The 27,782-nt window shown below is 36.0% G+C and overlaps 4 protein-coding genes and 2 long non-coding RNA genes across 11 annotated transcripts; 3 read left to right on the top strand and 3 right to left on the bottom strand.

Annotated features, from left to right (window-relative positions):
- Positions 1 to 66: 66 nt before the first annotated feature.
- Cpsf2 (cleavage and polyadenylation specificity factor subunit 2) lies at positions 67 to 3,925 on the bottom strand. 4 transcript variants are annotated; one of them, XM_076810732.1, is made up of 11 exons: positions 3,701 to 3,925; positions 3,410 to 3,613; positions 3,180 to 3,339; positions 2,753 to 3,104; positions 1,777 to 2,087; positions 1,449 to 1,708; positions 1,200 to 1,385; positions 761 to 1,130; positions 490 to 684; positions 279 to 416; positions 67 to 198 (listed from the first exon to the last, which is right to left on the bottom strand). In XM_076810732.1, exons 2-11 carry the CDS (start codon positions 3,556 to 3,558, stop codon positions 106 to 108), a joined length of 2,214 nt encoding a protein of 737 aa, XP_076666847.1. In that variant the 5' UTR covers positions 3,559 to 3,613; positions 3,701 to 3,925; the 3' UTR covers positions 67 to 105. The 4 variants fall into 4 exon arrangements, with proteins under 4 accessions (XP_076666847.1, XP_076666849.1, XP_076666850.1 ...); XM_076810734.1 differs by having other exon boundaries at positions 3,410 to 3,696; positions 3,765 to 3,916; XM_076810735.1 differs by having other exon boundaries at positions 3,765 to 3,916.
- A 1,759-nt stretch (positions 3,926 to 5,684) lies between these two features.
- On the top strand, positions 5,685 to 11,472 carry Atg14 (autophagy related protein 14). The gene is made up of 10 exons (XM_076810736.1): positions 5,685 to 5,908; positions 5,991 to 6,176; positions 6,421 to 6,526; positions 6,634 to 6,715; positions 6,790 to 7,027; positions 7,177 to 7,358; positions 7,436 to 7,592; positions 7,766 to 7,942; positions 8,018 to 8,147; positions 8,462 to 11,472. The coding sequence occupies exons 1-10, from the start codon at positions 5,850 to 5,852 to the stop codon at positions 8,624 to 8,626; spliced, it is 1,482 nt and encodes a 493-aa protein (XP_076666851.1). The 5' UTR covers positions 5,685 to 5,849; the 3' UTR covers positions 8,627 to 11,472.
- On the bottom strand, positions 10,996 to 21,829 carry LOC143368230 (protein phosphatase 1B). 3 transcript variants are annotated; one of them, XM_076810741.1, is made up of 6 exons: positions 21,654 to 21,828; positions 20,176 to 21,096; positions 19,542 to 19,659; positions 17,311 to 17,422; positions 16,934 to 16,988; positions 10,996 to 11,378 (listed from the first exon to the last, which is right to left on the bottom strand). In XM_076810741.1, the coding sequence occupies exons 2-6, from the start codon at positions 20,986 to 20,988 to the stop codon at positions 11,361 to 11,363; spliced, it is 1,116 nt and encodes a 371-aa protein (XP_076666856.1). In that variant the 5' UTR covers positions 20,989 to 21,096; positions 21,654 to 21,828; the 3' UTR covers positions 10,996 to 11,360. The 3 variants fall into 3 exon arrangements, with proteins under 3 accessions (XP_076666856.1, XP_076666854.1, XP_076666855.1); XM_076810739.1 differs by lacking the exon at positions 10,996 to 11,378 and adding an exon at positions 13,092 to 13,486 and having other exon boundaries at positions 21,654 to 21,829; XM_076810740.1 differs by lacking the exon at positions 10,996 to 11,378 and having other exon boundaries at positions 15,243 to 16,988; positions 21,654 to 21,827.
- LOC143368232 (uncharacterized) lies at positions 12,909 to 13,910 on the top strand. The gene is made up of 2 exons (XR_013085180.1): positions 12,909 to 13,359; positions 13,405 to 13,910. It is a non-coding gene; the product is annotated as an uncharacterized LOC143368232 (long non-coding RNA).
- Positions 21,830 to 22,524: 695 nt separating the features above from the next.
- On the bottom strand, positions 22,525 to 24,707 carry Trprs (Tryptophanyl-tRNA synthetase). Its single transcript, XM_076810738.1, has 3 exons — positions 24,319 to 24,707; positions 23,202 to 24,139; positions 22,525 to 23,119 (listed from the first exon to the last, which is right to left on the bottom strand). The coding sequence occupies exons 1-3, from the start codon at positions 24,443 to 24,445 to the stop codon at positions 22,952 to 22,954; spliced, it is 1,233 nt and encodes a 410-aa protein (XP_076666853.1). The 5' UTR covers positions 24,446 to 24,707; the 3' UTR covers positions 22,525 to 22,951.
- A 257-nt stretch (positions 24,708 to 24,964) lies between these two features.
- On the top strand, positions 24,965 to 27,558 carry LOC143368233 (uncharacterized). The gene is made up of 2 exons (XR_013085181.1): positions 24,965 to 27,170; positions 27,264 to 27,558. It is a non-coding gene; the product is annotated as an uncharacterized LOC143368233 (long non-coding RNA).
- The last annotated feature ends 224 nt before the right edge of the window (positions 27,559 to 27,782 follow it).

Here is a 27,782-nt window from a genome sequence, read left to right as displayed (position 1 = left end):
GCGCGAGTCAAAGGTAGTTTGGAAAGATTAATTGCGAGATTTATGGGAATAATTAAAAGAAGCACGTTCATGTACAAAATTTCTAATTACTAATGTAAAGATAGTTTATACAATTGCATATTGTTCATACAATAATTCACGGACTTTATAATATTCTTCAGAAATACAGCCTTCTAAGATTACTTTCCCAGCCTCGTGCTGGAAGAAAAGATCGTATTAAATTACTTTACGCACGATTCTTATGGCATATATGTACATTTGCAATACGAAGTACAAACCCTTCTAACGGCAATAGTGTTGTTACAACACCATAGAACTCCCCCGCTAAATTCAGAGGTAATATTACTTTTATTCAAGATCTGCTTGAAGTCGGACAGTTTTAACTCGTTTACAAATGTCGTTTGATGCCCAGGGACCTACAGAATATTATATTAGGTGCGTTTATATGTCGAATCTCAGAATCATTGTATCGTACAAGTATGCACTTACCTCATTTAACGGTAATGGTTCCAAAGTAAGTATTTTGTCGCTTTGGTCTATCGCATCGTCGGCTTGGTTATCAGCAACAGCATCTCGACACACCTGATCACGTGCAATTATCATTGCATCGACCCATGCTACTTCAGAATCACCTTTCCCCTTCGAGAAGTTCAACCCGCTAACAAGGGCATCGGTCAAACGGACCTGAGCATAATTGAACACACAATATTTATTCCTGCTTGCATAGAAGTCGTGCGAAAACTTGGATCACACGCATTACCTGATATATGTGCGTCTCTGTCGTAGCATCTAGGGTTTCACCTCTCTCGGGAACAAATACTCGCGCGCCTGCACCTTGCGCCTGTTGCGCAAGGATCTCTGTGTCCTTTTGGGAACCTCTGACTAATACCACTCTTCGAGGTCTTAACTGTGCTAAAATCTTTTGTAACGATTCTCCATCCGATCTGCCTTCAAAGTCTATGTATGTGACGGATGCGTTGACCGTCATTGTACGCGTAACTTGAATGCATTTAGTGGGGATGTCAGTAGGTACCTCTGGATGATGCCCAGTGTCTTCTTGTTTCGTATCTAGATTTTCTTTGTTATCGTCTATTTCTGGCATAGCTTCTGCTATTTTGTAGTCTTCAGGTCTGCGATAAATCAAATCGCATGTAAGCATTTTAAGAAATCGTCACACATCAACGCGACGAAGACGTTACCTTATAATTTCTCCATATTCATCTATTTTAATTTTCTCCTCTACGAATGGAAACATAGGATGTTGCTTTTTACTTTGTTTGAAGAAGCCTGGTTTACTTTCTTGTTTCACTAGCAAATCATGTTTCCCTCTTCCACTACCAACTTCTATTTCATCTTCTGATTCAGAACTCACGTCAGCAGTTTCCCTGGTAAAGGAACAGTGTTATCTTGACAATACAGCCTTTTAAATGGTACACAATTACACTTACATTTGCTCCTGCTTCAACTGTTCTTGTTTTAATTTTTCTTTCCTCTGATACTCTTCTAGTTCGAGTCCCTCGAGTTTAATTCTCCTTCTTACTTCCAAAGTAATATTCCTGTTGCCTCCTTTTTCTATTAAATCCCTTGCAAGCGTTCCCGGTGAAGTTCTACTAGTTAATATAATACTGTTTTGAGAATTGCCAGACCACTGCAGAAACAATTCTCTAGAAAAGCCACACTCCATGTCTGGAGTACTTGCGAGTACAACCTAAACAATTCATACGTGCCAATTTACTTATTGTATTTATAAATTGGCAACGTTACTGCGATCCTTACCTTCGGACTAGGAACCTGATTTAGTTCTGCCATACTATGACACAATTGTAAATGTTTAAATTGGAAGGGATTATTCCTGGCTCCTTCGAAGCTCCTCATTAATTTATCGCTCATCCATTCAATTTGTGATTTAGCAAATTCCACGACGTTGTAACTGACGTTATTCAAAAGAGCCAACGAATATGCTAGCAAACCAGACTCTTTATTGCGCCAAAGTTGATCCAACATATGAGCCAATTCTAATACACGACCAGCAGTGTCTACGCTAACCAAAACATTACCACCGCCACGCAGCGTTTGCAAAATATTGGCTGAAAAATATTATATTAAATACACAATATATATTTATTATAATTCTAGCCTCATCCATCCATACTTGCTCATTCACTTTTTCTATTACTAGTATATTATTTCTCACTCTTTTTGTCTTTTAGTTTCTTTTTTAGTATTCTCAGCTATTTTATTGCACTTTCATTTACTCTACCCACTAACATTTCCACTAACGAACACCCCCTTTCTCTATTCCCTCACACTCTTCCATCCAGTGCTTCTCTTTTCACTGTCCTTTAAATAAATTCATTGTTGACTGTTTTATCCTTAGATTGTCTCTTTGCTTGCCCAACTCCCATGACTTCTACCCCCTCGATATCTAGGTCACCTTTTAATCCTATTCGGGCATTCATATCTCACCCAATTATCAAAAAATACTCTTCATTTTCTGCTATACATCAATCCAGCTCTTTCACTATATTTTTGATACCCTCGCCATTATATATGGTCCATATAGACCATTTCTCTTCTCTGTATTACCCCTTTGCCCTCCTATTCTTTTTTTACCCGCATCCCATTCTTTCTTCACCCCTGTTAAAATACCACCTTTCACTCTTCCTTTTGTAACCAAGTCCATATTAAATACACAATACCGCAGAATACTACCAAAAGATCTATCGAAACGAAACAACTCTTATTTACATACTCATTAGCTTCTCGTCTCTTGTTCTGCGTCTAGCTTGTTGATACGTGGCATTAAAAGCATCTGTTATTAATAAAGATGGTCTTTGTAATCGTTCTAATTCACAACCATTCAGGTGTCTCTCCTTTTTATGATTAAAATCGACAGCATATATTATATCCTCTTCCCCAACTTTGACAATTTTCCAAATTGTCCCTCCGATCATATGGCCTGCTGGTAGCGGTGTCAAAGTAACTCCATATCCTTTCCCTTTCATTGATATACTTTGATTATATTTTAGTTGAACAATTTTGTCAAATGCCGCGTCTACGTCGTCAAGAGTAAAGAGATCAAAGTCTTCCATATTATGACGAGACTGTAAACAGGAATTAATTATTTCTTACGATGCAGTTAAGCTTAGAAGAATAATTTGTATTTTCATTGAGGATACCTGATACATGTCGTACATAAACATCTGTCCCATTTTATATACTGGAATCGTAGCATATATGGGACAATTTAAGCCACATTTCCCGACCAAGTATGGTAAAGCGCCCAGGTGTAATGGATCTGGATACGATAGCAATACCGCATCTATTTGATGAACGTGCCTAAAGGTACAACAGGAAGTTCCGTTACTTTACCATTTCATGGCTAAGATGTAATTAACAATTTAAATACCGTTTCAGTTCTTTTATGAACTCTTGGTCAAAATTCTCATCCCATCCGCAGTCAAGTAGTATTCTTAATTCATCGACTTGCAATATGTAGCAAGGAGGAGACTCATCCATAGCCCCAGAAACAGCGTGAAGTTTTATAATTGACGTCATGGTTACTATTTATTTCTCGTGCTTATTTTAATACACAGAAATACTAGATAGAAGCCTAAAAAGTGAGCATTCAAAATTTGTCTTCAATCGTCTATGTGGACCTTATTGATAAACATTAAGGTGCGCTCTCGATTTAACCTACAAAGAAGTATAATAAAGTACGGATGAAATTTGTAAATGCGTTTTAAAAAGTGTCTAAACGGTACCAGAGAAATAATTTCCCCGACGTTTAAAATGCATTCGAATCGACCTTCCTTTCAAGTATTTGACATATTCGCTGATAGACCATTTGAAAATACATATTCTCCTAAATTTAGAAAATCAGTGGTAAACGAACGGCAGAATAGAATATTTTCTATTCGCACGGTGTTTCGCGGCGCGATCCCTGCCCAGTGTGTATCGCCCTATCGCTGGCCCTTCCTCTTCCCTCCTCTACGTCCTATTTGTCCCTGCTCCAATCGCTACTCCGCTTTCTCCTCCTCTCACCTTACTCCCAAAACGAAAGACCAAACATGCTATTTTTCGTAGTCAACCATCAAAATATGCTGCTTTTCGTAGCTATTACAGTCGGAACATGCTACTTTTCGTGGCAAACCGCTCAAACCATAGACATATGTAGACGGAGAGTAAGCTGAGGGGGGTGGCAAGGTTCGCGGTAAGGGGAGCGATACGAATAAATCGGGTAACGCAGTGGTTATACATGCCGAATGCATCCGAAGCTAACCGACGTACCTGTATCTGAACCACTGCCTTTCCCCTCCAAGCCTACCTTCCCCTCGCCAATAGTTCCAGCTTTTGCTCCGGCTATATATGTCCCCAGATAGCACATGTCTATAAGCCGTCTTCAGATGCTTGAAAGTCTGAAAGATGTATTAAAGACGGTTTATAGACGACGTATGCTATCTGGGCTATGGCTCAAACATGCTAGTTTTCGCAGCGAAAACCGAAACATGATAGTTTTCGTAACAACGAAGACAAACGTGTTGTTTTTCGTAAGAAAATTGAAACGTGCGTTATGTCCTCTTTCCGTATGGCGGCGCTGCTGCTTCCACTTTCACTAGTGATCCTCTAGGCAGTGATCGGAACAACGTGTATCGTCGCTGATTAGTTGCCGCGATTTGGGGCAAAAACGGAAGTAGACAGAGAAAGAAACTGTAAAAAAGAAAGAGACAGGAAGAGAGAGAAATACCTTTAGAAAGAGATAGATAAACGTTTAGGTTATATTTATTTCCGGTTTTGCCCCAAATGGCTACGGTTATGCTGATCACGCCCAGGACGATCACTACTGACTACACTTCCACTGTCCGCCTTTTCTCCCGCCATTTTGCTCTGCCTCGCTTTCTTATTGGTCTTTTCGCGTTTCCTTTATTCTCTTTCCTTATGATCTCTGTCATGTTAAGTCCTTCCCATCTGTTTTCTCCTGAACTTTCCTGCTGTTTCTCACCTTCGTGTTCTTGTTTTCTTCTAATCTTGCTCTATTGATTTCCATATTTCTATTTCTTTTATTCTCCTCTTCTTCTCTATTCCTCCAGCTTCTTTTTTCATTCATTTTCCCATTTTCTTTATTCCGGTCGCCCAGCGGGCGATGGCGGGCGATCTTCGTCTGCCACCCCAGTTGGGATTAGGTGCCCTTGTATATCTCCTTGTGATCCTTATTTTCTGTTGATCTTCCTTTTTATATTGATCCTTCACCCTCTTCCCGCTCTCTCCTTTTCCTTTTCCTCCGCCTCTCTCTCCTCTTCTTTGTATCTATTCTATTTCTAAGTTCTTATATCTGCCTGCCTTGCGTCCACCGCAACCATCGTCCTCCCTAGAATCTCGATAACTCACAAGTCACAACTTACACGCGTATGCGTATAATAACAAACGCATAAATCACGAGGGGAACGCAATAAAAAATAATTACGAGGAAAAAATAATTAACAGAAGACGCGTGTTTTGAATAAATCGACAGATCGCTCGTTAATTGCGCAGTTTATAGTATCGTAAAAAATTCTCAATATAACGAAACTGAAATAATGTGCAGCCTAATATCTTCCTTCCCCCTTATTCCACTTGCGTTTACGAACTATTTTTCACAACTCACATACGCGCGTTATTTTTGTTTTTCTCCTAGATCTCTTATCTCATAGCGCAACGGGGATTTCTTCAAAAGGATTGCTACCACGGTGCAGCTATGAGATAGATAAACTGAGATTTAAGTCTGTTTTCTCCATAATTCAACGATTACTCGTCGAATTAGATGGGAATTTCGTGTGGTATCGAATCGTTCGTTGGCGGGACAAATAAATATGAAAGTGAAGGTACGCGATAAAAAGGGTATCGCGTACGGGGTGGCGGGAGATTGCAAGTAAATATCAGATCAGCTGATGAGTGACAACAGACAGACGAGAGCGCCCATTGTTCTTGTTCTTGGTTATGGCGACAAGCAGTTCTGATGGATCCTGTACAGCACCTGCAGATTTTCAGCTATCCTCAGAGCTGGAAGACGTTTCGAGCCGTTTGAGCGTAAATTTATTGAAGTGCCCGCTGTGCCATAATAGCCGTCGAATTTTTTACTGTCGACAGTGTATCCAAAATGGTGATTTTATCCATTCAACTTCTGTTTATTCCGAACGGTAAATATACCCTCGCTATTTACGCGACCATCGTTTCGTTTATTTCCTCCTATTAAACTTCTGTTCCGCTTGGCGCGTCTCTCGAATAATTTTCACTGATGCGTTAAGCGCAAATGGATCTCCATTTTCTATTCGGACACAAAAAATGCTTTATTCTGAATATCCACTGTTGTAATTTCCAAACGGTCGAATAACATTACCGACGAAACGATGAATATTTCATTGACAATTTATTTTGGGTCAGATTTGCAGATAAACAATTGCGACTTCTACGGTTGAAGGCTGCGAGAGCCCAGTTGGAAGAAAAATGTGTAAAGGCTCTTGAAAAACATAAGCAGCGGGATAAATTGGTATTTTACAGTAATTAAATACTTTTACGATCAGTTAGCATTACGAATAATATTAAATTGAATGCTCTTCGCGGTGTTTCTGTATTCATAACTATTGGTGTTTGTAGATATGTGATATAAATACTTGTAAAGAGAGAGTTAGGCTCCTTCAATCGTTAGTGAACGAAACCAGGCAAAGTATAAACAGAGGTATATTTCCTTTTAAATACAGTTACCCGATATTTAAGACGGTTTTATATTGAAATAGTCTTAATGGTGCATAGGTAATCAACGCTTGAATGTTCTGAAAGACGTAAACTCCCAGTTAGCACTTAGATTACCTAGACATGAAGAACGAGTAGAAAAATTGCATCGATATGTTGCTGGTTTAAAAGCAAAACAAGAGAAACAAAAAGAGGCAGTAGATAGAAAGAGGCAACAGTTGAAAAAAATTATCAGAACTGTTGCGAAACAATTGATTCAATATATTTTTCCATTATCTAAAATTCAACCTAACAGAAGGTAATTATCTGCGATAATTTGTGCATAAAGAAATTACAAGTATTAATAAAATACACGACCGAAAGTTAAATATTTTTCTACTTGTTTTGATTAAAGAAGCAATACTCTGCGAAAGGTATCGTTGACCAATAGTGTTGATTGTTCTTTAGTTTATGCAGCAGCGAGGAAGATACTAGATCAGACGTAACTTGCGCCCTGGCAGATGCATCTGGAACATCATATGTCAGGGGCAGGTGGATTAACGACACGGAGAATGCTTTAGAAGTCCAGCATCGCATAGTTGCGCCAACTTTGCCGGGCAATGGAGATTATAGTGCTTATTCTCTATGGGGTACGTACGCGCGTTACGTTACGTCGATCAATCGAAATTATATCGAGGGACGATCTTGTAAATATTCATTTGTTTAGTGGCAGCAAATAAAGATGGAGTGCCAGGTGCAAATAAAGAAACTGCGATGCACAATCCAGTATACAATATCAGTGCTGCTTTAACTTATGCTACACAATTGGTTAATATTATTGCCTATTATGTTAATGTAAGACTACCATATAAACTTGCTTATGGGTATGTGACAATATTTCATTTTTTATTTTTGCAATACGCTTGCATTAAGTATTAAAAATTCTTAATGTTTAGGGCTCTTATTTATCTATAAATGAAATACAGAATGAAAATGCTATTATCAAAAGCATCTATACCCGGGCCTAATTATCGTAACGATGAATGCAAATTTTCAGAGAATTTTGTGGAAACGAGATGTCGGATCAAAAGTTCGCTAGAAAAGTAGCAAGGCTCAATAGCAATGTATTACATTTATGTTTCACTCAGAACACCAACATTGCAGTCTTACATCCAATGCATACTCTACAAAACCTGATGCACTTGCTCAATACTGAGATCAGCGATCTTGGGAGGTGAGGATCAATTGTATTTACCTAATGGTAACGAATGTCGATTATTAATACGATCGTTTCTATGTTCGAATGTAGAATTGGCCCCATGAAGATTGATCCGAATATTATAACACAACTGCACAGTCAATTAGTTCCAGATTTAGAAAATAGCGACGATTCCGCTTCTGACGATGAGGAGGATGCTTTTAATTCGGAATGGGAAGCTGTGGGTTATCTTTCTACTCGTTGAAAACTGATGTATAGGTAAATCGAGCGAGTCGTAGCCCGCTGCTTGGGTGATACCCGGAGAGAGGGAAATTCTGAACATGCTTGATCGCCGCTATCCCCCTCCCCCCCCCCTCCCGTGGCCGGTGTGGACAAAAGTAACGGTGAGTGAGGGGGGCCCAGTCGAAGTCTTTTCAACGCCGCCAGTTTCCTCCTCTCTTCGAGCACGCACGCGAGACGGTATACGACTCGCTGCGTTTACCGTACAGTTTCACAGCGACGAAGTTATATTTCATGCGAAGTACTCTGTTGCAGGTACCAAATCTTGCTTGCCCCGAAATGGTAATTCCCATTCCTGGTGCGACGGTTAGTCAACAATCCTCAAGTGTGCAAGTGAATCAGAGTGTTGCCGGTGGTTTAGTTACAAGTGCTGCGGCAAGCATAGCCTCCATTTGGCGCGGATGGACGACTAACAAATAAACTGATCTATTCATCTAATAAACTTCTTTTTATACAAAATCGCAAACCTACATATGTAAAATCGTATGTATCAAAAGACACGAACGCCGACAATGCTTTAAAACGTGCAAAACATGTCTAGGGCGGTTGGTCGTTTAATCCTCGGAGGACCAACGGTTCGGCGATCTCGCGGGGCCACGTAACGGGTGAAAACGGACCCGCACGCGTCTCATTTCTTTTTTTTTTTATCAGTTAGACATGCGATTCTTTGTTTATAGCAACAAAGAACATATATATTATTATTTGTTTATGCGTAGGCTCTAATGTAAACAATCGCCGGCCTAAGACAGTCGAGTTCAGACTCACGAGCTGAAATGTCCCACTGGAAGCTCTCGAAAACGTGGGTCTGAACAGACCCAGCCTGGCCCTCCGAGGGTCGAAAGCATTGTGTGCTGTAAATATACGTATGAACTCATCGATTCATATTATAATAATGAAATAGTTCGATTCCAATATGAAAGAGTTTGCCAGATCTGATAATTAGTTTATCTTAACTCATTTGTGTAATATATTGATTTGTGCTGTTACGTGTAATATAATTCCGTACACGTCGAGCACTTGTCCGATAACGTTTAAAGTCATATTTCCTTGGTACAAATTCTTCATCGTACAAGCCGATATTTAACACATTGCACTCTACGTTCTCAGTGTTTACTGGTAAAAAATATTCATCGGTAAGGCGTGAGTTTGAAATGACTGCCATTTTTATGCTCACTGGATGTCGTATGATTATATGTTTGTTAATGTACACATAAAGTGCTTTCATGCATCAAAGGTGTCGTCACTATCGTTATAATGTAATATCTATGTATGTACTCCTAAGTTATCAGAAATTTTAACATAAAAACGTTCCAAGCTTCGTATTATTTTGTTCTTTTTGTTTTCTTTTAAAAAATTATACAATCGGACTAATCAAGAAAGAATGAGCTTGCTACTTAAAGACTACTTACTTCAATGTATTTTAAAGTGTTTTTACGCTTGTATAGATCCAAATATCCTGGGTTTTTCGGTGCACTTTCGATCGTATGTCGTAGAAGTAAGATCTGTTGAACATTTTACACCTGACAATATACAACATGAATCTAAGGGGAGATTGTTTGCATTAATCAGTGTCGATCGTATTGAATTAAAATTAAACGTAATGTGTATGACGTCTAAACGAATTTTTTGTTTGGAATATTGATAAAATCATATTACATGGATGTGATATGGTGTAAAGAGAACAGCACGTACTTTACTATTAGAGCACGAATATGTTGGTACAATAGCATCATAAAAATAATTATTAAACAAATGTCTAGTGTGTGTAGAGAATAGAATTCTCCTATTTACGTATTTCATTCGCCTAGTTTACAATGCTTCAAACGGTGTGGAACGTCTGTATTGTGTATGGAACGAAGTGTTCTATACCTTACTGATCAGGTATTTCGTTTGTAACGCATATATTACGAGAAAGTTAATTTTGTACAGCTGACAAATGTTGATCTTCGCTTCTACACGATTACACATGAGAAAACGAATATTGTAAGTCATTAATAATTAAATGTAATATAATTGAGACAGTGATTTACTAACAAGTTTAATGATACATTATCTTCGTGTAATATTCATCTTCACTTATACGAAATATCGCAATGAAAATGGATCGAATTAAACAACTCCTTAAATTGTTAAGATTAGAATACAATGGAGCGTAAAAGTATCTGCTATGCGAATAAGTAGAATTATGTGTACTTGTAGTTCTTTACGTGATTTTACACGTGTCCGTTTTTGAAAAAATGTAGCGTTTTGTATATTTTACGGACAAAATGATTTTATGGGATGAAAATTAAATGATAATACGTGACGTTAAATATATATTAAAATTTCTAAGCAGACCAGCACAAAATTGTATATATTATTAAATAAGTATATTTTGATGCAATTGCCGTTAATATAATTACAATAAGAACATTCGGAATCACATTAGAATCGATGTGTTCTAGTTGGAGCAAAAATTATAAGCCTAGTTCTTAAATTTTAATTTAAATGACACTCGCGAAAGTGTATACAATATATTTTTTAGTTAGGATAGTTAATAATGTACATATAAATTAATAGTACACAGTTTATATATTATGTAAAATGGCTATGTTTTACCTAAACAAAGTTTCATTGTGATATCTTGAATAAATTAGAATCCGTTTTTTCCACTATTTTTTTTCTTCCAAATTTCGATATCGAACAGTTTCGAGTTTAAGGACAATCAGTAACATCATTAACAGCATAGAGTTCTATGTTCAAACTTCTACACCTTCCGATTGAACAAGTGGTGGGAAAAGATCATAACATGTTTGATAAATATTTATTGAGTAGCAAGGTAATAACATACAACATTAACTATATATTCAAAGTAGAAACCTATAATATATTGCTGTAGAGAACTTGATCAGATTTTTTTACCCTCGCTTAGAAATAAAATGCTTTGTACAATAAATTTTGTTATTAAATTTGATATTACGGTGCAGTATGATTCTCAGTGTTGTTCAACCAGAAACGAAATATGCCTGTAACATCATTCAATTACCATCCCACATAGTCTCTGTTCATGTAGCACTCCTCTGTGGCTCTCGCTGGTTGGTATCTCACTTTCATGACTCGGATCGGCCAGTTTATAGTATACCACATGTATCAAATCGTATACATATCGTATACACTAACTGGCTTCTGAATTCTGTAAGCATATCATCATATAGTATTTTAATTTCTGTTTGTATATACTTCTACACATAGAATTTACAATTAAATACTTATTTACAAAAAAAAAATAGAGACAGTATTCGTTCTAGAACTTTTAAGTAAGGATAAAATATTATTTTGGTTTACACTATTATCGCAAAGAACGTAAGGGAGGTACGATCACTCCTAAAGTAAGCAACTGTTTAATATCGTATCCTTAAAAATGTTCATTACGGCCTAGTCTAATTAATGTATTTCAATATTAAAATACACGGTAAATATTTAATACATGACATGTACAATATAGTGACCTATCGGTTCCGTTGATTGAAAATATAAAATGCGTTATATACTTACACTATTGACATGTTAGATATCAATATAGTTGATTATCTTGACGTATAAAAGATATATCGGAAACCATTGATACAACATAAGTATTGTAGTACACTGCGTTAAGTTACATTATACATTCTCTCTTCAATTTAATATCGAATTAAATGTGTCGGAATGATTAAGCGTAACTTAAAGTTTAGTTAGAAAAGCGCGTGTCTTTAATCTTTTGTAGTAAACTACGAGATTGTATCCGCGGCATCATGTTTTTACACTTATCTACTAGCGTTAGTTATCCGAGTAATATTATATACTGCTTATCCGGCATTTATTTAATATTATAGGAATGTTATACATTCATCAAAATGATACATTAACATTTCTTACTAAACGTAGAATAAAACTTAGAAAATCGTAGTTGCTACTTCTAAAAATAAAACTAGTCATCATTATGTTTTGTAATGCGACAAGGATGAATGCAACACAGTTGAAAAATAGCAGTATGCAATTTATAATAACAATATTGTTTGGAAGGAAAAATTACTCAAAAATGTCTTTCAGTGTCTATTAAAGATTACGTCTATTCGTATTAACATTTCCAAACAATATTCTTCGGTATTAAGAGTGACAAAGTAACAAGTATAGTACGCTGCATTAAAGAAAACGGTAAACAATTGCGCTCAAAGCCACATCGTATTTGTTAAAAAAAGATATATGATATAAGAGTAAAAAAAAAAAACGGATATTAAAATTGTAAAAGAGAAAAAATATGTTATTTTTTTATGTACTTATAGGAAGTTTTTCTAAATAATAAAATCAAAATCTCGCAAATCACACACACTTGCTTATCAAAACGACAATTGTACCCATCAAATATATGCTTTTAATTACGTATATTATGTACAATAACATGGATAAATAATATCGTATAAACATATCTATGCGTGGTGGTAATACGTTATTTTTTCTCTTATGCTGTATTCAAGACATTAAAATGTTTAGTATAAAATCACACGACCTTAACTGTTTCTTGAACTTTTTCTATTTACATATATATTCATGCATACTCGTCTATAATATATGTAAACGCACACGTGTCATCGAACAAATATCAAAAGAATATCTCTGTTAATACACTCTATTTTTCAACATTTCAATTGCAAACGAAATCCGTATAACGTTACCGGTTACCACAATATGATATGTTAAATCAATGGATCATACTCGAACAGTTAAGATCTTATGATGTATTTGCAATGAAAATAGAATATAGTAATTTACGTAATATCAAGCATGTCACATTCCAAAATAGTTTTACGATGCATTACATACTACACTGTAAAGATTACGAAGAAATATCATTAGCAAAGAAAAATAAGGATAGGATTGCCTTTATTTACATACACAAATCAAAGAATATTTCCTCTTAAGAAAAGAAGAGACTTATACATGATTTTCAATTACTTCACTTTCAATAATGGAATACATAGTTCTGAGTGCACTGTTCATTTACGTAGATGCTGCTCTCAAAGTTGAAATGCGCAAAGCAAAGATTGCTTCGAGATGTATTGGAATATTTGCAAATTGAATTATCGGAACAGCGGAGCAAACGCTTTGGTTTATTTCTGTAATCGTATTTTCATGTCTTCCAGAACAAATTAAGTAGAACATTGTAAGCGTATCAGAAGACTAACAATGGTAATCGAGATCAGTGATCGGAGAGTTCAACTTGGACTGCAGAAAAGGATGAAAATATTGTTGGTGTGTGATCTAAGGAATGAAAACAGGATATGAAGGAATTATGCTATAATATTACAGAAATCAGTTTAGTAATGTGCTTAGAGATAATTCTTCTCCCTTAAACTGCGGCAGGTTTAGAAATTAGATGTCTAATGTTAAAAGCATTTATGTGCTTTAGAACTCGGACTATATTAGAATTAAATATATAACAGAAACTTTGGAATATTTAAATTTTGCCTACGAATCTTGCATATTTAAAACGATTTACAATCATTTAGAAAATAAGTCAGGTACATACATAAAAAGAAGCGTCTGCTCATTTTACACGCCATGCAATGCTTATGTGATATTGACTTCTTAAATAAACAGACATTGGAATTATTTCTATGGCATTGTAAAACCATTATGTAGGTACATTCCATGAAATTTTTTGAAAATAAAATTAAATCCCAAATAGAAAATCCACACAAAACTATATACAAAAAGAAAATAGAAAAAATGTCGACTTTATAGATGCATATCTTCTATGTATATACTTATAACTAATAGTCCTATTCCATATAATATTGTTACTTGAGTTATCTTAAGTACAGGATACACGTTAAATCCCTTTCTTTCGTACCGAATAGGCAAACGCACGTGTAATTGTTGGCTCTTTTAATTTTGAAAACTCATACACTCGATCGAAACCGTATTAAGCGCAGAACAGGACTATAAGTGAAAAGAAATTGCATCGCTGGAAAGTAGCAGAAGCCTATATTAAAAATGCACTTTGGATTTATTATCATGAACGCAGTCATTGCTACTATTATCATTAACATTATCATCTGTTATTTCTATTATTATTAACATTCTTAACTGCATATGCAAATTAGAGACTGGTAATGAACTTGTAATAGCATATTATCAACGCAACATGATTTACTTTACAATTTAAAGTACACGGGTACCTTGCTAAATAATAAAGTTGTAGCGCATGGATTTGAGAGTTTAGTCGTAAACATATTTCAGGAATACGAATAGTTGCAAGACAGAGCGTGACGATACGGCTAGATATTATTCGGCTACATTGCAATTCTTATTTCCAGTTACTCGTTATAGGCGAGGAAATATATTTAATTATCTTTAGTGTTTCGCCATAGGCTTACTATGACTCTTATGAAAACTAGCATCTCGCAGAAATTGATATCAGAGCAAAACCTGCAAAGTAAATGTTTCAAAATGCCGATAAAATATATTACTACTTTTATACACTCCACAGTTCGTTATTAGTAAAAATAGAGGAGATAACTCTATGCATGGGTTTTATTATTTATTTTAATATATTACTCTAAAACGATTGTTAACTTCAGTTAATTTCAGGATTTCTTTTTTTAACCAGGAACGGTAATATATACTTTGGTATACATATGCTAAAATTTTATGTTCGAGGATGGCCTTGACACATAGTTTCCACATTACACAAACAGGAAATTTTGGATGGGTGCAAAGTCAATCACAAGAAAGAATAAAAGAATAAGATTACCTGATACACGTTGTTTCGCTAACCCGGTAGTTAAGTCTATATTCGTAGGAACCTATCATTTCTCAAATTTATACAATACTTACTCTTGATTAGATATACTATAAATCCATGTTTTCGTGATTGCTATTTACCTTTTCTTTAGACGTAACATAATTAATGTATCGCTTTTTTTTGCTGATTTTCAACGGTACACTCTTTTCATTTCATTAGAAGATTTTAGACTTAATTTGGATTAATGAAATAATTTCACCTCGAAGTCAATTATCCCGATAATTGAAATACAAGTACTTTAATGTAAAATACAATTTTATCTTAAGAAACTAAAATCAAGGCCTCCCTACTACATTCCTACTGCTTGATTTTAAAAATGATTTAAATAAAATATTGATACACAATTTTCTCGACACAACTTTTATGTATATACACAGTATTGGTATTTCTAAAACTAAATGATCAGTTTTTCTACTCTTCTTATGTATGAAAAAAAATTTAAGACTCCTCAAAGTGTTGAACGAACGGTTATATATAAGTATACTTAAAACTTATGAAGGAAGAGCATGAAAAACTGACCTAAGAAGTAAATATTCTGAGCGCAAGTTCTCTAGAGCTACAAAAATATATAATTATATATAGTAATATTATGCATTCTTTATCAACATAGCAAGAGGATATGATATAAATATTCTACTAAGTGTTCAGTTTGATGAAAATCTAGATTTGTGAAATAACTTGAAAAGAAAATAGTATCTCGCGAGTAAATTTCTTTAAAAGAAATATTCCTTAAAAGCATCGAAAACTGCATTTTTCTTTCCATTTTAGAGGTTCACGCTCACAATAATCGAAGGGCGGAGTACAAAATTTAATGAAATTCAGATGTATTAAAAATATGAATATTTTCGTTTTATTCCATCGTAGTGAATAAATATATTTTAAATGAGTTTTTCACTTTATCTAGCTTTTCATAGAATGTATATGTATATCTGTACTTATTCTCAGTAGAATACCTCTAATTCCTCTGCTTATAATAACTGTAATATAAACATTTTTCACTCCTTGGATGAAGAATTTATAAAATCCAACAATAGATAGATAGTGATAATTATGGAAACCACCAATACCAATAGCAATTGGAACCACTTGCAGGATGTACTATGAGTTTATATTTTGCATTCATTCAATTATGTCATGCAACACGTTGAGAAATATCTCTCAATGTTGTAGAATATCAATATTTTTCACCTTATCTGCTTCGTAATAATTTTTTAAATAAAACGGGAGTACGAAACGTAGACTTTCTGAACCTATTCGTATTTCTAATTAACTTTATATTACCTGCACTGTAAACTAAACAGCATTATCCGATAACATAAATGAATGCTTAATAATATTGGATATTAAGTAATGTGAAAGTGATTATATTAAAATTTCTTAAACGTTTCTTTCGAACTGTATCTTTCATCAAGTAACCCTGCGTTTCGAGACATTTTCCCTGAATATTCTTTAATATGTAAGTAATCCCAAAAGTGAAATTAATATCTTGTATTATTATCGAACATATCAAATGGTCCAGATGTTTGGAAAACAAGTCACGTAAATTCTTTTCCTGACTGGGTGAATGTATAATATTTTACCATCCTTAAATTTATTTTTTAAACTCTAATTTATTTTTTCCAACAATAACGTACTGCACGAATTTTGCGATCTGCGCGTGTTTAATGGCAGATTTATTTTAGGTAAGACTTAGTTCATAATATACCAGTGTACTTTTCTTACAATTTTAAAACGAATCTTTTTACACCGGGAGGGTTCAATAAAATAAAAATATTTCTTATAGCATCTGCATCGTTATATGATTATGGAACATGTCTAATGATTATAGTTGTACACTTGATGCAGTATAGAAAAAGATCAAGGGTTAGTTATGTCAAAGGGAAATCGAATCCAAGACTTACACTATCCGCTCTGCTGGGACATACTTCTTGAAACACTTGTTCAATGAAAGGTTTCCTATAGAAACAAAAAGAAGACAAACATATATGTATCGCACGGCTATTAAAACATCCTTATGAAAATATTTCGCGAGATTTACGTTTTGGAAAGACGAATTTCATATGTATAGATTTATTTCTACCGGAGGAACCTCTTTTCGACATAGAAATTTGACAAACTTTAGCGAGAAAATTGAAGTTCTGGAGTTAGGCCAAAGACGATAAAATTGAATGGGCAACTTTAATCTTAGAAATACTAACCTTAATATAATTTTAGTAACAAAACGAGCATGCACGTGCTGGCTTCAAGTAAAAATTTAACAATATATGCGTATACGTACTTAGCTGAAAGACCACCGCCAGGAGGCAGATTAGGAAACTCTTGGTCCACAAGAATTTGTAGTAGCTTCAGAAAGTCAAATTCGTTTTTGTCCTCTTGCTCAGCAACTATTTCTACAAATATAACAAAAGCAATTATGGTTTTTGAATTGCAGTGATTATTAGAAATAATAATATATAAGTGTACATATCGAAATTATGTATAGAAATTTACTATCATTATTATGTGCATGGTGCATGTACTATCATATTTGTGCGGCATGTAAATTATAATAATTATTGTTTACAAATACATTGTATCGATATCGTTTAATAAATCAAATAGATTTTTTCTTTAATAACTAAAAATTATACCTCTCAACGGATTATTACTAAATGAAGAAATAAAGATAGAAAATGACTACAAATACATGCATCTACTTAGGACTGGAATAGTGCTTCGGTACATTTCTTATGGAAAACCTAAAAATGAAATCCGGTCTTAAGTAGATACATCTTTGTCTACATTCATTTATGAATATATTTGTAATTTTTATTTTGAACTTATCCACCTCTGGAATGGTACTACACTATCATGGAATGTAGATATTTAGGAAATGATACGTCTGTTGCAGTGTTCCTCCATAAGAAATGTGTCATTAACGAAAGAGTAAAAATTTATTAGATAAGATATTTCTACGCTTTCATAAAAGGACATTCACCTACCTGTAACACCACTTAAAAAAGTCTTTGAAAAGAGGAACAAACAACTTTGTAACAAAACTTTTACTTACAAGAATCTTTCTAAAAATACCAACTCCAAGGGTGGAATGCATTTTTAAGTAAGAATAATTCTAGGTGTTAAAAGAGTTTAATGAGAGAAAAAACAATAATACAATATGACAGTAAAGAAAACTAACATTAAATATAAACAGCCATTAATATATTTATAATTTTCTATCTTCCTAATATCTTAAATTAGAGTCACAATTATTACTACTCTAACATAATGGTGTAATAAAATTTATACTGACAGCATATAACTTGGCATAATACTCGGCAAATGTACACGATAGGTACTTCAGTAATACTTTAGTGGATATTAAAACAGAAATCATTAAATATCCTTCTGTTTTACAGGTATTTTAAATACACCGAACATTCCCCTAAATTATCCTATATAAATCTTTATAATAGATATTTAACAAACTTTTGGTCTTGCACTTTTGCACATACGTACGTTTTAATTATATTTAAATAATTACATAGTACGAGAGTGATAAAACGATAAAGCAACGATAAAACAAATTCATATGAGTGTTTATATCGAGTCATAGGAATATTGGAAGTTCTTGCTTAATAAAATACTGAACTCAAAGTTCAGTTTTTTACTTAGCTATTGCGCACAAGTGGAAGATTCTGATATATCGTTTGTAAAGAACTTTCATATTGCACAAATATGATTAACCATACAGTAAAATATCAAAAGCTGGAATTCATCTGCTATTTCAATAGTAGCCTCTAATTAACATAAACTAAGATTATAGTCAACTGTTTGAATATGTAGATTATATAGTAGGAAAATACTATCCACTGAGCAAAAATAAATTTCCAATGTTTCTTAATAGAAGTGCGTGTGTGCGTGTGTGTGCGCGTGCGCGCGCGCGCGTGAGTGCCTTCTATGAATTTTATGTAAGATAGGAAAAGCATGTAGCTTTTATCCACAACATATTTCAAGATTTAATCAATTGTTGTCCACTTCTCTCCTTGTTGTCTAAATAAATATTCAAACTGATCCATACACATATAACGGAGGCTAGTGAAATAATTTTCATGCGACAATGTTTAAACGAGGGACAATAAATGATTGAATTATTTAAGCTATTACTCTATTGCACGCGCTACTAAAGTGTCCAAAATCGAAATAGTTATTTCAAAAGTTAGACACCGCGTTCGCTTTAGATTTATACATTTTGTACATGAAATTAAGTACTTCTATAATCACAAAGAGAAATGATTGTAAGTATTTGACTAACGATTCTTAAGAAATATAGATCTATCTGTTTTGTACTCGTGTAATGCCACCAGCAAGACTGTATTTGATTGTACTAAAATTTCATTACCGAATGATGAGATATGTTGCCCTCCGTTTAGGAGGTGTCAGAACGTCAAGTACGCGAATGATATTGTGATCTCGTATTGATGCAACAACAGAGAGAATATAATTGGTGTGAATATGGAAATGTTAATGAACCTTTAATTCTCCTTTCAATGGCCATTTCCAGCTCAGCTTCCTTTTTCTGTGCTTCTGGGCTTGGCTTTGGAGCAGCAGGAAATGTTACCAAAACTATACTCATGTTGTCTCTGCTACCCTGTAACAATAAAATCGTTTGTAATAGCTGCGCTTACAGATTAAAGGTATGACACTCGCTAAGAATTTAACTCTTGTTAAATGCATAAAAAGAATTAATAAAGCATACTGTATTTCATTGGTATGTAAAAAGTTATTAGTACTTATGTGTCTATTCGACTAATCAGTGAATGTATAAACAGAAGATATAAACAGAATTAGCAATATCAGAAATAAAAATGGAAAATAATTGAGAAGAACAGGATGTTATCTAAAGCTTAGAACGTGATAATGTAAATTATGTAATAGAAATCGTGAATTAATTAAGCGGACAAATTCATCTCTATATTATAAACTGATTAAATTGTCTTGATTCTCCACTATCTAATTATGCGGTTAATTATATTTTATCGTTAATATTGAAAAATTTTGAACTTATACTTAAAATTAAAGCTGAAAATCAAATATTGAAATATGTGAGAAGGTTGAGAATAAAATTCGTTATAAAATATATACATAAAGCTTTAGATATCATTACCTTGTAAAGACAGGTGTCTATAACCTGGTTCGTAACTGCTTCTAAGTCATCTGTAAGCAGCAGCCTTGAATGTATAAAATTACATAGATCTTCGTTGTTCATTACATCCCAAATACCATCACACGCTAAAACTAGAAATTCATCGTGTTCATCGTCTCTATCTCGCACAAATATTTCCGGTTCTGGCGACACTAACTGGTCACAGGGGCCTCGATCTTTCAAATTTTTGTACTCGTAATCTCCCAGCGCCCGAGAGACGGCTAAAGCTCCGTTAACTCTCTGAATCATTACACTACCCCCGGCATTTTGAATTCTCTCTTTTTCAGCGGGTAAGAAAGGCTTATGATCCCGTGTTGAAAATACTGGATCCCCGGCTCGGCAGAGTACAGCCCTAGAGTCGCCGCAATTGGCGATATATATGTTTCTGGGGGATATAAATGCACAAACTGCAGTGGACCCTGATTTGTCTGTGCCAGAGCTCAGTCCTGGTAAATCTCTCATTTCGTCATCGAGTCTGAGGAAGCCGGAATGAATCCCTTTGATAACATCTTCAGCTTTGAACTCCTCCGTTTGCATTATACACTCTAACAAGTTGTCCGCACTGTGAGCCGATACAAACGCGCCGGCATGGCCATCAAATACAGCGAAGTAACTCCAGTCTGAGAGGCCACCATTCAAGCCGGTTATCGCTCTATGAGCGTCTTCCATCTCCATTCGCCAGCCTTGCATACTGGCGACACTGTAGCGCAGTCCATTGCCAGTACCATGTTCATTGTATTTATCTGTTTTTGGAGTGTCCAAAAATGCCCCCATAGTATTTATTAAGTTTTTGCTGCGTCAGCTCGATTAACTTGTTCCCTTAGATATTATTTGACGAGCATCTTTTTTCACCGATCATTCGAATAACACTCTAAGTTTTACCTAAAATTATAAGGACAGAGAAAGGCTAGAAAATCCTCGTTTCTTTTTTTTTATGCAGAACCGAGATCGAAAGCAGTGTTAATGTGTGTGATCTCTAGTGATGTAGGCAGAAATGAAAAGAGGAATAACAGTATTACGTTCGACGTATATATCGGGACGTTATTTAAAATTTACATCTCGATCGTCATTGCGCGGAGCAGTCTTATCGATGAATCGTTTCGTGTTTCAGTTAGGATTTTCGTTTAAGCGAGGGAAAAAAGGCAAATTGGAACATAACATCGCTCCAATGCCGAACGTAACATACAAGATAGTCTCGGTGCGCGAACGTTCCGAGCGGAATATATTAACGTTCACATAAACTAGGAATATTCCAATTGCACGCAATTTTGCGCTCACTGTGCAATTATAACAGTAACTCCGTGGACGTCGCGAATTAATCGAATACAGGGGAAAAAATCAGGTATATCGGATTCTAACGAGATATTCTATTTGGCAGTGCCAAATTTCGCGACTAAAATAGTTTATACCTCGGTCTGCATGTTTTCCGCAAAACTTACGTTGGGAGATCTTGACCAAATATCATCGTTACTTCGGGGAAAATATATATGTGTAGAGCGTGGTATTGCTAATAGACTTGTTTCATATCACTATCACCATGTTCCTTTGCTAGGCTCAACACACAGAAACCCAACGAAATCGACTTGCATGAATGGCGGATATACACTAGGCAATTCTCTGCGCATGCGCTCGGTTATTAATAGCACTGTTTTCTCGCGTCATGATCCGCCAATCGAATGTCCACGATTTCCGCTCAAGCCTGGGCAATCATAGGATTCTGAAGTAAAATTAACTCGCGCGCGATACTGGAATTAACTCTCGTGAACAAGCATATAAACAAAAACACCAAGTTTTTGCCGATGATAAATCCTACCGTCGCTGATTACTGCGTTTATCGCTATCACTGTAGTCAATAAATTCAACTACTTAGTTTGAACTTTGAATGTTCGCGAGTATGTGTTTACGTATGTAGGTACGTGATGCCAATTTTAACGACTCCTTATTCAGCTGATCGTAATATTGGATGTCAGTTGTGAAAGATAATATTGACTATTTCATTTCTAACTCGTGTGATGCTACTTTCTATTATAAAGAATATATCAAATAATTATTATTCGTCAGATAGTTTATTAGCGTAACTCGTCATATACGTTGACGCGTATTAGTTTCTTGTCTAAACAATCATAATTTCCGGATAGAATATCTAGTAAGGTTTGATCCAATTCTCTAATTATCCGTATGAAACTATTTTCCTTATCATTCCATTCAATACTTATATTCGATTTTGTATTTCGAAGAGAAAAATGGCGGCTACTGAGCCCGCCTTAATCTTTTATCTTGTTACGCGAATAAATTGACACAATTAAGGGATAAGATAACAAATACATTATTTATTACTCTTATAATCTGTCGCAATGATTTAAAATAGATTTCTTTTAAGGTTAATAATGTTAACGAAGGCAATCTGGCTTAGGTAGTTAAAAAGCTTGAAAGCAATACTTTTAAGTATAATCTCTGTATCCGTTTTACAAAAAAATTCTTAATCGTTTAAATACAGAATATATAAAAATGAAAAGATTACTAAAATACTTTGTTCGCACTTCTTTCGAAATAACAGAGATAGATAGACATAAACACAAGACACTTATTCTTAGAAAAACAATTTAATCCATCACCATGCAGTTTAAAAAATAAATTTTCGTATGATTTTGCAGAATAAATTAAATTAAATAAACTGATGCAGACGGAATTCCTGTAAATTTGTGCTTTATATACATATGAAGTAACTTTTGTGCCACTACTTTATATTTGTCGCAAAACCGAGATCTCTAGGAATCATATACTGTCTCACTGTATCGTCTGTTAGTTTACTTCTGGCTGTTTGATGCGCAGCCACTAGAGGCTGCAGTACGTCGATTAGTTCCTTTTTAAGTTCTCCGGTTAAAATTTCTCCACTGGCGTAACCCTGGAAATTCCCAATTTTCCACGTTGATGCATATTATTCTATAATTACAAAATAATATATTCCTCTGTCGGCTTAAACTTACTTTTCTAAGCTGTTCCAACTTCTCGTCGTCCTCTAAGAAGAATCGTAGCCACTGATACGATATGTCGACTTCGCAATTGCCTCCCAGTTGCCTATGTTCTTCGACGGTAGCCTGCCCTCCTGAGAATGCATGTTTATTAACTTTGCTCTTTATTTGTTTCGCAGTATCTGTCAGGAATATCGCAGTGTTGTTGTTACTGGCAGACATCTTTGTTTTGGAGCCTTGCAAGGCTGGAAAGAATACAGAGTGCAACAGAGCCGGTTTCGGATACCCAATCTTTGGCGCGACGTCCCTCGTCATTCGGAAATAAGGATCTTGATCGATAGCGCAAGGTATCAAGCAATGAACTTTCGCATTCTTGAAAATGAAAGGGAAGGTCCCAGAGATTGCCGGAGCAGCTTGAGTGGGTGGGAACGAGATTTTACCGATAGGGTCGCTATCTCCGAATCCGAAGATACCCTTTACTTGGTTAAACGTAACGCATCTTTGTATCCTAATCATATTTTGATAGAACGCTGGATTATTTCCAATATGCTCTAAATTAGAGAAGATAAACGTATTGTCTGGCTTGAATCCAAGGGCGATGATGTCCTTTGCATTATTATAGGCCAGTTTAATTGCATCTTCTATTTTTATGTTCTTCCATATTGCCTTCTCGTCGTCGGTCAATTGTATAACTAACGGAACTTGAAATACATCTTGCAACCATTTACAGAACATAAACGGCACGAGATGCCCTAAATGCATGGAATCCGAACTAGGTCCTCTACCAGTGTACAAGTAAAAAGGTTTCCCCTGTTCGTACAGATTCAGGATAGTGTGCACATCTCGATGAGAAAAGAATATCCCTCTTTTAAGGAAATGGTGCGGTTTTCTGCCGGTGATCTTTTCGAACCTGCCTAGCAGTTCATCATCGATTTTTGAGCTTCCAAACTTTTCTATAACAACGAAGAGAAATCTATGTAAAACAATCGATTTATAGGCTTCATTTCGAGAACATTATCAGGAACGCATAATCTATGAAATCGAAGTTACAAAGAGACAGTCGCTTTCGGCAAGGTAGCAAAGGTATCTTTAGTTCTCAAGGCTGTATATAAATTATTATCATCGGACTCACTAATTAACTTGTCATAATCAATTCCGGTATCGTTGTTAGACGAAACATCCCAGGGTGTTACAACATCCTCGTCGTTCGCAGTCCCGCTTAATGTTACCGAATTAATCTCTGCTTGCTCTACTGACATCTTGTCTTCAGTTTGTTGTTCCTTCGATTTATGAATGTGATTAAACAAGGATTCGCACGAGTAACATGTGTCACATGCTACGTGGAGGCGATCATAAAGTTTGCAAGGTTATGTCGCACTGTGTTTCGGCCGGCACCGCCGAACGTATGCCTGCGCGCACGCATTTGTATGCACGTCCTGAGTAGGAATCCTATTCTGCTTTCTCTTTTTAATAGTTACATCTGAATTGGTATGAATATTGCACTTATGCATCCTCGTGTCGATAAAGCTCGCACTACAGCCGAGGTATGAGATGGACCTATCATTTAATCTAAATTTTTGTCATACGAGTTGCGACTCGCAAGCCTCTTTATTATTCTTCGGTAACGTCCAAAATTATCGATTGAGAATGGAATAAGTATCGACGAAGTATAGGATAGACATATCACCTTATGGATGTCGTGTCGCTACCTAAACTGTATTGCCAACTCGTAACTTGAGGTCTGAATGTAGTGGCATCTGCTCATGAACAGCGTCCAACTCAGCAACTACTCTGAAATGTGTTGAAATGCTGAAAGGTGTGTGCGTACTTGTATAGGTACGTGTGACTTGTTTAGAGAGAGAGTTTGACATAGAGGGTAGGCTTTTGCTACGCTATCATACGCTATGCTTTGGCTCGGTTTGTCAACGACTCACGCGGATTTCTCTCCGAAAATCCATTTCGGGAATCAAGACCCCCTACGCCCGAAACTTTTCCCTTTGGACAAGAACACCAAGGGATGAAACTGATCCACCCATACCGATTCCATGCTCAGTCACTTGCTTCCGCAAACGGAAGCAGCGGTAACCTCCTCATCACAGATGAGGAGCCAATAAACGAACAACAAAGTTAATGATTTAGTGACTGCTTCGCAATTTTACATGGGACCTTAAATACTTCATACTATAATAAATTAGCCTAGGCTTCCTTAGATGTCTTCTTTCACTGTCACTTTGCACGATCACTTTTCACTATCACTTTTCACTATCACTTTTCACTATCACTTCTCACTATCACTTTTCACTATCACTTTTTACTAGTTTCTTTTTAAATATATCGTGTTATTAACTCCATTCCCCGAGTAACGGTGAACCTGAAAAGCTGAAACAATCAACTACTATATGTTAGTAACGGTGTGGTCGGCCTGGAAAGAAATTAAGGAAAAGCTTATTGAGTTGGAGACGATCGAGATAATTTCGACCAACAGCAGAGCACGCACGAGCATGCAAAACCACCGCAGAGATAAGTACTTGAAGGAAAGAGCAGAGAATGTAGACCCATCGATGAGATGCATGACAGAGTGACAGAAGTCACAAAAAAACATCGAAGACATAGACGAGATGAAATGAATCAGGGAAAACCATCGAAGACATCGACGAGATGATATGAATCAGGGAAAACCATCGAAGACATCGACGAGATGAAATGAATCAGAGAAAACCATCGAAGACATGAAATGAATCAGGGAAAACCATCGAAGACATCGACGAGATGAAATGAATCAGAGAAAACCATCGAAGAAATTCACGAAAATGAAATAAATCATTTAAACCCATCGAAGAAATGCATGAAATAAAATAAATCATGCAAACCCATCGAAGAAATACACAAAATAGAACGACTCGCGCAAAATTCTCGAAAGTATGCATGGAAATAGGACAGATGATGGAAAACGATTTGACATTCGCAAAACAATAAAATTTTAAATGACTTACCGAACCCCAAAATTTCATCAGCACCAAGCGAATAAACGAACCCAGGCCAGAGGGGCGAGAGGCTGGCGGAAGAACCAGGGTTGAAATCCTGACCAGGTCCCCAGCAAGTTCAGCAGCTCCGGGGGGAGGGGGAGGAAGAACCAGGTCCCCAGGAAGTCCAGTGGATCCAGGTGGCTCGGCAGCTCCAGGGTTCCCGGAGGTCCTTTAATCCCGGAGGACCGACGACGACTGAGTACATGAAAATCTGTGAGCTCCTTATGTAGACTTCGAGGAATGATGTCCCCCGATCAAAACAAGGTCGACGGTTAGTTACAATTGCGAAATCCAGCGAATTCTTCGGCAAAAATGGATTTTCGGCTAAAATATCCATTCCAGTGGCTATTGCTGTGACAAATAATGTTAACAACATTTACACTAACCGCCCAGTATAAATTATTATTAACTATAATCGATAGAACTCGAGATATCAAGCAATTTGTAACATTTCGCCTTGGATTTGCAAATGATTTTCTGCGCCAACTGAATTCTCTTTTATTCTCAATATTTAATCGTTCGATACATTAATGTTAATGCTTATACATATCACGTAGTATTATTTATAATGTATAAATACGTTTTAGTTGAACTTAGTGTAAGTGAATAGTTGCAGGAATATTTGGAGAAATATGAGTGAGATACTTGTGAATTGAGAAATCACGAGATAATATGCACTATGCCATGCACACACTTCACTGAACCGATGAATTTCTCAGGGCTAGACAAACTTTTAAGACACTCATGCATCATGCAACTTTCTGCGAGACTTTTAAAATTAGATTTTACTGTAAATTTCAGTGTTGGCGGTAAACTAATATTAGGGGCAAACGGAATCCAATTATTATTACTTCACTGGAATGATTAAACAGTGCATTAGAAACTTGTGGGAATATCAGTAACAGCGTGAATTTTTAATACTTTTTTCGGCGCACGATACGTGAAAGGGTTCGCAAGGGTACGCAAAGTGCTAATAAACAATGTCATGTCAATGTCTCGACCCTAAGGGTTGCGCTTACCTACCTGCTAGATATGTATGTAATGTAAATAGACTATGTAAACGGAAAGCGTACCTCGACCACCAGCCGAGAGTGGAGGGAAGCGCGAAGGAAGGGCCAAGGACGGAGAGATGGCTGAAGGACAACCCCCTGACGAAGTTTGAGGGACAACACCACCTTGATTGGACGAAAGGATCCAGGGAAGGAAACAGAGGAACACGCCGAAATTGGAGGAGTAGGGCGCTCGGAGGTTACAAGCGAGGAGTGATTTTGTAAAAACATCAGATCGAACTTGTTAGCAATATAGCCAACATCTAGCTATCGATTAAAATCCAATCTTAGGAATTATCCAGAAAGTGTTTCATTTCATTTCATTCCTTCGTTCATTGAAATTCCCGCGCTACCCGTGAGCTGAGTGCTTCAGCGCTCCACGGGCACGGACCAGCCGCCTATTAAGAAGGCTCCACGGAATCGCGCAACACATTATAAACTCGCACGCTATAGTGATCCTCCAGGGAGTGATCGGAACAACCTGCATCGTTGCTGATTGGTTGCTGCCATTTGTGGCAAAA

This window comes from Andrena cerasifolii, chromosome 4 (assembly GCF_050908995.1).
Source record: "Andrena cerasifolii isolate SP2316 chromosome 4, iyAndCera1_principal, whole genome shotgun sequence".
In the NCBI taxonomy this organism is placed as follows: Eukaryota; Metazoa; Arthropoda; class Insecta; order Hymenoptera; family Andrenidae; genus Andrena; species Andrena cerasifolii.
This window is presented reverse-complemented; position numbering and strand designations above follow the sequence as displayed.

What these genes read in the sequence shown, in the direction of transcription:
- Cpsf2 (XM_076810733.1), bottom strand. Translation starts at nt 3,558, where the DNA reads ATGACGTCAATTATAAAACTTCACGCTGTTTCTGGGGCTATGGATGAG. An exon ending in TTCATAAAAGAACTGAAACG is followed by an intron (nt 3,340 to 3,409) that starts GTATTTAAATTG and finishes TTGTACCTTTAG; the next exon opens with GCACGTTCATCAAATAGATG. An exon ending in AACCATTACCGTTAAATGAG is followed by an intron (nt 417 to 489) that starts GTAAGTGCATAC and finishes AATATTCTGTAG; the next exon opens with GTCCCTGGGCATCAAACGAC.
- Atg14 (XM_076810736.1), top strand. Translation starts at nt 5,850, where the DNA reads ATGAAAGTGAAGGTACGCGATAAAAAGGGTATCGCGTACGGGGTGGCG. An exon ending in ACTTCTGTTTATTCCGAACG is followed by an intron (nt 6,177 to 6,420) that starts GTAAATATACCC and finishes ATTTTGGGTCAG; the next exon opens with ATTTGCAGATAAACAATTGC. An exon ending in CCATATAAACTTGCTTATGG is followed by an intron (nt 7,593 to 7,765) that starts GTATGTGACAAT and finishes GCAAATTTTCAG; the next exon opens with AGAATTTTGTGGAAACGAGA.
- LOC143368230 (XM_076810739.1), bottom strand. Translation starts at nt 20,988, where the DNA reads ATGGGGGCATTTTTGGACACTCCAAAAACAGATAAATACAATGAACAT. An exon ending in GGCGGTGGTCTTTCAGCTAA is followed by an intron (nt 16,989 to 17,310) that starts GTACGTATACGC and finishes TTGTTTCTATAG; the next exon opens with GAAACCTTTCATTGAACAAG. An exon ending in GTCCCAGCAGAGCGGATAGT is followed by an intron (nt 13,487 to 16,933) that starts GTAAGTCTTGGA and finishes TTCATTCCTTAG; the next exon opens with ATCACACACCAACAATATTT.
- Trprs (XM_076810738.1), bottom strand. Translation starts at nt 24,445, where the DNA reads ATGTCAGTAGAGCAAGCAGAGATTAATTCGGTAACATTAAGCGGGACT. An exon ending in TGATTATGACAAGTTAATTA is followed by an intron (nt 24,140 to 24,318) that starts GTGAGTCCGATG and finishes TCGTTGTTATAG; the next exon opens with AAAAGTTTGGAAGCTCAAAA. An exon ending in AGTTGGAACAGCTTAGAAAA is followed by an intron (nt 23,120 to 23,201) that starts GTAAGTTTAAGC and finishes GGGAATTTCCAG; the next exon opens with GGTTACGCCAGTGGAGAAAT.